Here is an 11,322-nt window from a genome sequence, read left to right on the forward strand (position 1 = left end):
ACACATGGTTCAATACATTGGTTCAATAATTCGAGTTGGTTTCCTTTTGGAGGGTGTCAGGGTAATGAAAATCTACTAGACCTACCTTTTGAGCATATAGGGATTGGAAGTAAAAGAAAAGAGACCTGCAGAAAAATTTTCCATATCCAGTCATTGCCCAACCTCTTATACTGAGTGGAAGCAGTTTGGTGGAACTCATTCTAACTACCTTATGGGTATCTCTGGAGAAATACTGCTTTATGTAACAGAAATCTGAAGGAGAAATAAGTTATTTATGAAAAAATTCAACAGCATTTTTGTCAGCCCACAAGAGTAATACTTTATTTTTAATCACACATCTACACGAGCGATAGCTGGGAAGTATAGGATTTTGACCGTAGAGGACTAATATTCCCAGCTATAGGACAGTACTTTGAACTAAGATATGGCATTAGAAAGACTTTGAAGAAAGAATATTTTAAAATGATGACTTCCAGGGTATGCTTTAGCTCCTAAAATGGTAAGAGTGTATTTTACTTATTTTAGCTCCCTTTTTTGTTTATTGTATTAGATTGAACGAGAAGCAATTATTTTAGATAATCTTCAAGAAGAACTTCCTGAAATTTCCAAAACAAAAGAGGCAGCCGCCACAGAGGAACTCTGTGAGCTGCTAGACTGTCTGTCCCAATATGAAGAGAATGTGGAGAAGCAGCAGCTGTTACTGACCCTACTTCTTCAGCGTGTAAGGAGTATCCAGAATATTCCTGAAGGCTCGGGGGCTATGGAAACTGTTCCAGCATTTCAAGAGATTACATCCATGCAAGAACGATGCAACAAGTAAGATTTATGAAAAAGTGTTAAGGAAATGTGCTTGACAACTCAGGCTCAAAATTTAGAAAACATAAATTTAAAAAATATTATAGAATCATGGCAAATGATGTGACAATTGATTTGAGTCAATGCTTATGGGTAGAAAAGGGATGGTTTTTTATAGCAATACTATAATTAAAACAAGCATATGTTCTTCATCCCAGTATTACTGAAGGTGAATATCCTTCAAATTTTGTTTTTAATGTTTGTTGTTTTTCTAATTTAGTGATACATATTCATTATAGGAAATTTAGAGAATGTGGAAAATTGTAAAGATTAATATAAAAACCCACCTTTAATCTCACCTCTCAGCAACAACTATTTCACAGAAGAGCAGGATAGAGAAACAGTGTTGAAAATTGTGTTGATGTTCTGTTTTAGGCTTTTTCAGAAAGCTCAAAAGAATAAGGAATTGATACAGACTGAAATTCAGGAAAGACGTTCCTTCACAAAAGAAATAATTGCTTTGAAGAATTTATTTCAACAGTCCACGACTTCTTTCCAAAATATGATAGTACAGGACCACCCAGAAAAGGCAGAACATCTCAAGGTAAGTGAGGCGTGAACTAGTGAATGTGGCTGATACAGGTCCACAATCTTATATCCAGAGTCCTTGAGCAGAGCTAACGTGGTGATTGAGGGAGGGGGGGAGTGGTCTAGGGAGGGAGGAAAGCACATGCAAAGGCCCTGAGGCATGGTGTGCGCAGGACCACGGGAGAAGATCAGTGTGGAGACCAGACTGGGAGGTCGGCCAGTCTTGACCAAGCAGCCCCTTTCTCAACCATGTTTCAAGTGTGTTGATGAACAGGGCCTCAGACTACTCTTCCGCAGCGTGTTCGACGACTCCTGTAGTAGGGCACGACGTCTTATCTCTGATAGGGGCTATGCCCATGCCAAGGGTCATTTCTTCAGAATGATCTCTTCTCTCATTCTAGTCCAATGGTAGGTAAAGCCAAAATGACATTTTAAAGTTTATTCAAAGGTCAGAGCTTTTGGTTATTAATGTTGAAGAAGGAAACTTACTCTCACTCACAGAAGCAAGCTTCAGGGGGAACCATCAGGATGTAACTGGATGAAGACCTGCACTCCTGGACTGGGTCTAGATAAAACAGGATGGTGCTTATACCTCAAACTCCACCTTTGTCTGAATGGTATTGTTCTTTAACTTTCAGAAAAGGAAAACAGTGACACATCATGGAGTCATTTAAAATTGTAATCATTCTTCAGTGCAGTGACTCAATCCATTAACAAATAATGCTACTGAACAGCTACTGTAAAAACAAACAACAAAAAAGCCACAGTAAAGTCAAGAAGTATTTTTCCACTTAATCTTTGGGAAGCTTACCCAAACAAATGAGTTTGTCCTTTATAATTACTGCAGGAGATTGTAGATCAGATTTTGTTTCTAGGCCACAACCAATAGACTATTTGTTCAGGTTTCTTTTATCTCCTAAAACCTACATTCTTTGCATGGAACTGGAACCCTCCCTTTTGAAAGAAGTTGAGCTCTGCTGGGCCGTCTAATTACATGAAAGCAGACACTTCTGCTCCAAGCATGGGGCTTTTAGTGGCCTTGAATCATTGTGATGATAATGGAGGAAGAAGTAGAAATGGCAACAAGTTAATAACAATAACAAAAAACTTCTTTGAAACTTTTTGCTACTTGCAGCTTTTTAGATCAGGACTGCAACTGAGATACAGTTAAATCCTAGACTTACTTTAGAAGCAGGGGATGTTGTAATGTCTTTGGTCAGACAATGGTTGACACTATGTAGAGATATCAAGTTTAATTCTAACAAATTAGAAAGCATCATCTGACTAAACCGAGTATCTCTCAAACTTTAATCAACTTGTATCAATAGTGAGGTTTTGTCATGCAAAGTTTGCTCATTTAAATCATAAGGATGTGCTGGAAAGCTGCTTTCGCTTTTTAGAGTTAAACTTTTCTCCCAGTCCTGCGTATTGAAACTTTTCTTCATGTTTTTAGGAGCTTCAAAGCATTCTTAAGAAAGGGAAACTAACTTTTGAGAGTATTATGGAAAAACTGCGAATCAAGTATTCTGAAATGTACACCATAGTCCCTGCAGAGATTGAATCCCAGGTGGAAGAATGCAGAAAAGCTTTAGAAGACATAGACGAGAAGGTAATAATAATTTTCATACTAGTGTTATTATTTAAGGAGTTAAATGAATATAAAGAAGAAAATATCATTTAATGTCACATTTTTATTTGCTCTGATTTCAGCATGACTGGTTTTATAAAGTGACAATTTTGTGTTTGGGTTACTGAGATAAAGATGCTCTAAACATGTGACGTAGATAACAGAATTACATAATCTGTATATTTTTGTCAAGATGCTTGGTTTTGCTTCTCTTGCATTTTGAAAAAGTTATACATTATCTTTACTTTTTTTTTTTTTTAAATAACTGTACAACCAGTTAAAAAATTGGGGCCTTAATAATACTTGGCTTTAAAACATATTACCTGAAACATTTTGAAATTGCCACCAAGGGCAATAAGAACATGAATTTTACAACTCACTAGGAATGGTACTTAGCACGCAATATCTGTCTAATGATGGTGACAACAGAATTCTCGCAAAATGTATCTGAGCAAATCTTTATACCTGAATGTCCAGATTTGAAGAAAGGTGGGAAGTATTTTATAGTGCTGGAGACTTCGGGACTTACCAAGGTAATTTTAAGGGACTGTATAAGGGCAGCCCAAATCCAACAGAAGAAAATTCTGTTTGGTTCAGCATCAAAGGATTTTTGTATTGTTTTCTGAAGCCTGCAATACCTATAACTTGATAAATAAAATAGATCTTAAATGCAGACAGAAAAATCAGATTGCAAACTTAGTTGCTAGAATTTGTCGTTGACTTCTATGACAGATTTCTTAGAAAATCTAACCTGTGTAAAGAGCATGTAAATTTCTAATATATATTCATAACAAATCTTTTTGATTTAACACACAAGTAAGCCAGTTGTTAGGTACTTTCTCAAGGATCATACACTATTGATTTTATTTTAAGAGAATAATATTAAATGTTTTGAGAGACTAATTGTTAGTCTCACAAATACTTTATGTGAAAATCCCTAACAAATTAAATTAATAATCAAAATCAGTCTTTCAAATTCAAGGTTGAAAATTTCCACTGTGAACTTGTATATTTGTAACAAGCAGCAACTGATTTTTATAGTATGATGAGTCTAAAGGAAGTTCAAGGATCCAGACAACACACACAATACTACTTTATATAATTCATATGGCTACTTATGTTACCTAAATCATAATTTCTTCTAATGTATCTAAATGGGTATGCATTTCTACCAGAATAACTGCTCAAAACATAAAAATAAAAATAAAAACCCTTCATTTTGTGGTAGTTTGTTACACAGCAATAAAAACTAATACAGGATCAAAGTGGGATTTTTTAAAAAATAATCTCGACTGTGGTATGGTCTGTGGAATGAAAACATGATGTAAAAGTATAAACAGCCTGATGTTGTGAATAGAGCCTGGGACTCTGAGTCGGGGGACTTGGGGGCATCTGGGGACAAGTTCATGACATGTGACCGTACGTAGCAAGTCTCTTAGCCTGTATTTCAGTTTCTCTGTCTGTGTACTATCTGTATAAGGTGGTTTTAGTCTCAGTTGTTATATAGATATAGTGGGGATTTAAAGGATTATACAGAAGCATATAGTATTATCTGGTTATTTAGTAGCTGCTTGGAGAAAGCTTTATCAACACAGCAAAAAAAAACCCCACACAAACTAGTCAGGTATTTAGAAAATGATACATTCCACATTCATTTATTATCTTTCCTAGCACAAGTTATTTTCTTAAGAAAATCATTTAGATAAAAAAATTACACTGTTCAGCTGCTAGATTTGTGATTGCTGGGAAAACATGCACTAGAAACAGCCTGGGCATTTTCAGGAAATAGCTATTTTTAGAAGGTTGTTTTATGCAAATGAATGTTAAGATGGGAATTACATGTTTTTTACGTTAGCTTGAGAATAAATTTGTTTTTAGTGAAAACATCTATGCAGAGGATTTTCTCATAAAGTGGAGAGATTGTATAATAAATAATTTATCCCCCAGGTATTTTTTTCATAGCATTTGATCCATGGGGGTATGTTTCAAACAGTCCACATAGTAGTGTTGCCCAGTAATAGCATCTGTAGTACATATTGTCGATTACTTTCAACAAATTCTTCTTTCTTTTTTTTCTTTTTAAAAAATATTTATTTTAATTGACAAATTGTAACTGTACATATTTATGGGGTACAGTCTAATGTTTCGATACATATATATGTTGTATAATGATCTGGTCAGGGTGGTTAATGTAACCATCATCTTATGCCTTTATCATTTCTTTGTGGTGAAAACATGCAAAAGCCTCTCCTCTTGCTATTACGTAATATACAAAACTTACCTGTCAACCATAGTCAGCATACCATGCAGTAGAACATCAGAACTTATTCCTCCTATCTAATTGTAATTTTGTGCCCTTTGGCCAACATTTCCCTGTCTGCTCTTTTCCTTTCCCCTCCCCAGTCACTGGTAAGCACTGTTCGATTTTGTCTCTATATCAACTTTTTTTTTTAGAGTCCACAAATGAATGAGGTCATATAGTGTTTGTCATTCTGAGCCTGGCTTACTTCACTTAACATCATGTCCTCCAGACCAGTCCATATTCCTGCAAATGACAGGATTTCATTCTTTATGTCTGAATAGTATTCCATTGTGTATGGATAAACCACTTTTTAAAATTCATTCAGGGCCGGCCCAGTGGCACACTGCTGCAGTGCGCCGCTTGGGAGCGTGGTGGCGCTCCCGCCGAGGGTTCGGATCCCACATACAGACCGGTTCCCGCTCACTGGCTGAGCGAGGTGCAGGTGCAGCACCGAGGGTCGCGATCCCGTTGCCGGTCCCGGTCCGGTACGGGCGCGACACTGAGGGTTGCGATCCGTTGCCGGTCACGAAAAAAGACAAAAAGGAAAAAAAAATAATAAAATAAAATAAAATTCATTCAAAGATTAGATTTGAAAGGTCAAGTAAACACAGCTGCCATTCACTAGTTGCTAATCAACCCTCTCATTAACACACTGGCCAGTGTGGATTGGAACTTCCACCCCCCCACCAGTCCTTTAAGATTTTTACAAGTAAAAACAGAGTAACTAACTACCCCTTTAGTCCCTTGAACCTGTGAGTAGAGTACAGAAATCCTCTTTAAGCCAAATGCATCTTTCTCCCTTGTAACAGGTTAGCAATGAAGTCTTGAAAAGCTCACCATCATATGCAATGAGTAGAAAGATAGAAGAAATTAACAATGGACTTCATAATATTGAAAAGATGTTGCAGCAGAAAAGCAAAAACATTGAGAAAGCTCGAGAAATTCAAAAGGTAACATCTCTTTTAATTCCCTTCAGCATTTGGTTTTTCTGATCCATATCTCCCCCTGTTCATTGGTCATCATGAGGTGAGTTCTTTGGATTAATCTGAAGCACAGAGACCCTAAACTGGACTACAGGGGCGTCCTTACTGAGAGTGTCACCTACGGAGGCTTGGTAGAGAAGGTTGCATTTAAGATTTGTTCTCCATTTTTCCATGATAGGTATATGCCCATCTCCTGAGAGCTTTTGATTGTGAACTGGCATTTTCACAAGTAAAGGAAAGATCTTATCTTGGGAAGACTGATATAAAAAATAATTCAATAGGATATGGAAAGTATTAACAGCTTTTCTTTAGACTACCAAGGTGGAAAACAGGAAAATAAAAATTCCAGGCTGGCCAGTTAGCTCACTTGGTTAGAGCATGGTGCTGTTAACACCAGTGTAAAGGGTTCAGATCCTCTTACTGACCAGCTGCCAAAAACAACCCAAAACAAAACAAAAACAAAAAAACCCCAAAATTTCAAATTTATTTTCCTTGTCAAATGTCTTAGGAAAAATCTTAGATAAAACCATATGTAAACGTTATATTCTACCTCTTAACTCCCAAGTAAACTACTGCATATGGAAAGGATTTTTATTCTAATCTGCATTTTAAGGAAATACTCTAATATAATAGGGGACTTTTAAAAATTGGTCAGAATATGGCTCACTATTAGACGAAATCTTCGACTTGTGAGGAGAGGAGCCTAATTTAACCAGTCATATTTTCCCATTTCTCAAAATTATGTTCTTAAGCAAATATTAAGTAAGAATTGAATATTTTACCTTTGAAATTTTCCTCTTCCCAGACAAGTTCAGATTCAAATCCAACCTATTGGTTTCTTGACTAGTACACGAAGGTATTTCAAAAGGTTTGTGGAAAATAGAATTAAAATGTAATACGAATATTTCCATGAACTTTTTGAAGACTCCTTGTATGTGGCTAGAACTTTTTGCCACTACATTAATCCAAGTCAGCAGATATTTTTGTTTTGTTTTATTTTTGCCCCTAATAAAATTTTTTTCTAGCTTAAGTACATATGTACTGGTCTGAATAGGTTCATGTGTTTACCCAAGCCCTTTTTAAACATAATGTTTACCTCATCACTCTGGAAAGGGTAGGGCTATACTGACCCTGTCTGTGTCATCCATCTCTGGAATTGTCCAGGTCTTCTGTTCCCCTACAGCTAATTTATACTGAAATGAATAGTTACAGTTGGAAGAGCTCAGAAATAGTGTTTTTCAGTTTCAATCACAAATGATTGCTAGGTATAAACTAATCACTGTGTCTGCAGTGTTGTTTCTGTGATGTTTTGGTAGCATTTACAAATGCAAATACCATGTGAAAACTAGGAATTACCACCATAAACCATGACATCCTCATTCAAACTGACTTGTAATTTTCTTCTCCAGAAAACGTGGGATGAGCTAGATCTCTGGCACTCCAAGCTAAATGAACTGGATTCTGAAGTTCAGGACATTGTTGAACAGGACCCAGGCCAGGCTCAAGAATGGATGGATAACTTGATGATTCCTTTCCAGCAGTATCAGCAAGTATCACAGAGAGCAGAATCCAGAACCTCGCAGTTAAACAAGGTGCGGCCCTAACACATGCTAGCTACGTAGCATGTGGTGGTATTGAAAGGGGCTTAAAACAAAACAGAATAATATATTCAGAGGCAGCCAGTTTCCATTGAATTGTCAGTTATACGGATAAAGCTAGAGCCACACATGGGCACTGAAGGGCCAGATTTCAATGCTGGTTCAGACAGGAAGTCTGATCGTGCAGGCAGAACCGTAGGAGCTTAAAAACAAACAAACAACAGAAAAAGATAGAACAATCACAATAATTCATTGAACTTTTTAAGAGAACAGAACAGGACTGAGGTTGTGGGGAGTGGGAAAGGGAGAGATGGAGGGGAGAAGGGAGGAATTAGTAAAGGGCCATGAAAATCGATTACATTGTATAGTGATAAATTAAAAAAAAAAAAATTGTGGGGCCACTCACAAAAAACAGAAACAAAAAAGCTCAGACCATAGCAGGAGTCCATGCAAGCTCTAGGCTTCCCAATCAGTGGATGAAAACCGGTAATGGGAATTTAGGACAGGCAATCTCAGGGGTCCAGGTAGGAGCCAGCAGTGAGAAAGACTGTCATTCAGAAACAGGATACCCTCCCACCCCTGTTCCAGATAGGGGCTGTGGCCGGGTTGGGTTGTGTGTGCGATCTAGCAAGAGTGAGGCAGGATACTAGTCTTAGGAGGACTATGGCACAAGATCCTGAACAGGAGCTGGAACTGGACAAAGACGAGTGCAGTTTTCAGAATGAAGCACAAAATGCGAGCCAGAATAGTAGCGAGGCTAACTCAGAACTCTTGCTGAGGCTCATAGTGTTGGGATAGTACTTCTTAAATCCTTTCCACCTATGGTCAGGATTAGTCTTAAAAGCTGGAAGAATTATAACCTGGAGCAGGCGGGCAAGTGGCCCCAGCCATGGGGAGCAAGGCCTGACAGCCACTGCCTAACAGCAACTAACTATTCATTGAAGAACCATTCAACTCGGATAAGAGGCATCCTGCTTAAATTGGTCCTGCGTCTCCCTCACAGGCCACAATTAAGATGGAGGAATATAGCGATCTGTTGAAGAGCACTGAGGCTTGGATAGAAAATACCAGTCGTTTGCTGGCCAATCCTGCCGAGTATGACTCTTCAAGGACACTGAGTCACCATGCTAGCACCCTCCAGGTGAGAGCTCTTTTGAGGTTTTCTGTGATTCATAGAATCTTTGTGATTAGTGGGTTAGAGGATCGTCATGGTGCTTTTTTTTCTTCTTTCCTGAAAACAACCTTACCTCTAACCATGCTTGAAGACCAGGATTTAATCTTTCCATCCCGATAACTTCTTCATGACTTCGGATAATTTAGTGTAACTTCCACGGTCTGTAGTTTCCCTGTCCTACGAAATAAGAATGTTGCACTGGATAGTGTTGATGGTTTTGGTGAGCAGAATTCTGAGATGGCCCCCAATATTCCTATCCCCTGGTGTACATGGCCTGTATAATTACCTGCTCTTGAGTGTGGGCAGGAATATGAATATGATGGGATAGTTGCTTCATGGATTAGGTTACATTACATAACTAGGATAATGGATAATCACTCCCATGAATGCATGTTTAATCATAATTACATGATTATAAGACTCCCTAGTAGCGGACTCTGGGGAGATTCTCCTGCTGGCTTGAAAAAGTAGGCTGTCATATTGTGAGAGAGCCATGGGGCCAGGACCCAAGGGCAGCTTCTAGAAGCCGAGAGCCGCCAACAGCCAGCAAGAAAATGAGGACCTCAGCCCTACAACTGCATGCTGCACCCTGAGCTGCAGATGGCTTCTTAATTGCAGCCTCGTGACGTTCTGAACAGAGGACCCACCTAACTGTGCCTGGACTCCTGACCCATGGACACTATGAGATAATAAACTTGTTTATGCAGCTAAGTATGTGGTAGTTATATACACAGCAGTAGGACACTACTCCATGGTTCCTTCCAGTTCTAGCATGCTATGATTCCAAATTTCCTGTCCTTAGCTGACCTGTTGGCTCAGTTAGAGCCCAGCTTTGTAATACCAAGGTCAAGGGTTTGGATCCCTCTGCTGGCCAGCTCCATCCCCCGCAACCCTCCAAAAACCCAAATTTCCTGCCCTTCCTGGTACTCCACAGGCACCCAGTGTCTCCATGCAAGCTGACAAAGACAAAACAAATGAAAGAATTTTCCTACTCAGGGCCTTGACTGCAGGAGATCTTCCAGATGCTGAGTACTGACTGAAGTTTTAGCATGAAGACGTATTTCCCCTCTCTCACATTATTCTGCCATGAGAAAGAATCCCTTGGGAAAAGGTTTACTCTATAACCATTTTTACAGTAATCAGACCTCGGATGGTTCAGCTTCTCTTTATATCTTATTGTACAGTGTGTGTTCCTAAGGGTGCTGCTGACTTTTTACCTCCCTGCTATCTGAAATTTGTTGGCATGTTTTTTCTTGTCATGACATTTTTAAAGATACTCTATTTTCACCCACTTATTTCTTTCCTTCCCCTTGCTCATAATTTCTTTTGCCTCCCCCCAGGTGGGTTGACTTTTCACATCTCCAGAGTTTGTCATCTTTTTTTTTTTTTTAATCACCTCTGTGATTCACCAGTTTTGAGGACTTTGCCAAGACAGAAGAGAGGAATAATGCTTTTTTCCCCTCAAATGCTTATAATGACTTAAACGAAAAAAACTACAAAAGTGAGCTCAGACAAAAGTAGCAGGGCTTTTGCTACCTGTTACTGATACAATGTAAAAATGTGAAAGTATCTCTTTATTTAAGACATTCTAAATTACTGGACTTTGTTTATGAGCTAGACCTGAGTAGAGGAAGTGGGGACTAGGAAAGATCCATGTTTATTTCCCACAGAATGTGTCCTGATAAATCTCCCAATGGGAAGTAAGTCCCAAATAACTAGTCCTGTATTAAATACCCCGTTTTGTCCCTGTAATGAAAATAGTTGTAAATTTTCAAATAACTAGAAGAGATGATTTCAAATGTTCCCAACCTAAAGAAATGATAAATGTTTGAAGTGATGGATATGCTAAATCACTCTGATTTGATCATTACACATTGTATACATGTATCAAGATATCACTCTGTACTCCATTAATATGTACAGTTATTACATGTCAGTTAAACAATTAAAATAATTAAATTTTTAAAAAGAAAATAGTTGTTGTACTTTTAGAATGCGCTTTTTCATTTTCTAGCACTACCAGGTATTACTTCTTAAAATGACTTACAGAAATGTCAAAACTCTCAGGGCCGGCCCGGTGGCGCACTGCGCTAGTGCGCCGCTTGGGAAGCGTGGCGGCGCTCCCGCCGAGGGTTCGGATCCCACATACAGACCGGTTCCCGCTCACTGGCTGAGCGAGGCGCGGGGGCAACACCGAGGGTTGCGATCCCGTTGCCGGTCCCGGAAAAAAAAAAAAAAAAAAAAAAAAAAAAAAA

At 38.5% G+C, this 11,322-nt stretch overlaps 1 protein-coding gene across 1 annotated transcript in view; it reads left to right on the top strand.

Moving 5' to 3' along the window:
* The window catches only part of SYNE2 (spectrin repeat containing, nuclear envelope 2), a 269,055-nt gene that overhangs the window by 120,729 nt on the left and 137,004 nt on the right, over positions 1-11,322 (top strand). The window contains exons 51-56 of the mRNA XM_008566257.1: positions 551-816; positions 1,231-1,399; positions 2,837-2,992; positions 6,122-6,262; positions 7,705-7,887; positions 8,897-9,034. Of these exons, the coding sequence (XP_008564479.1) occupies positions 551-816; positions 1,231-1,399; positions 2,837-2,992; positions 6,122-6,262; positions 7,705-7,887; positions 8,897-9,034 (1,053 nt within the window). The remainder of the gene's footprint in view (positions 1-550; positions 817-1,230; positions 1,400-2,836; positions 2,993-6,121; positions 6,263-7,704; positions 7,888-8,896; positions 9,035-11,322) is intronic.

This window comes from Galeopterus variegatus, unplaced genomic scaffold (assembly GCF_000696425.1).
Source record: "Galeopterus variegatus unplaced genomic scaffold, G_variegatus-3.0.2 Scaffold231, whole genome shotgun sequence".
NCBI classification, from domain to species: domain Eukaryota; kingdom Metazoa; phylum Chordata; class Mammalia; order Dermoptera; family Cynocephalidae; genus Galeopterus; species Galeopterus variegatus.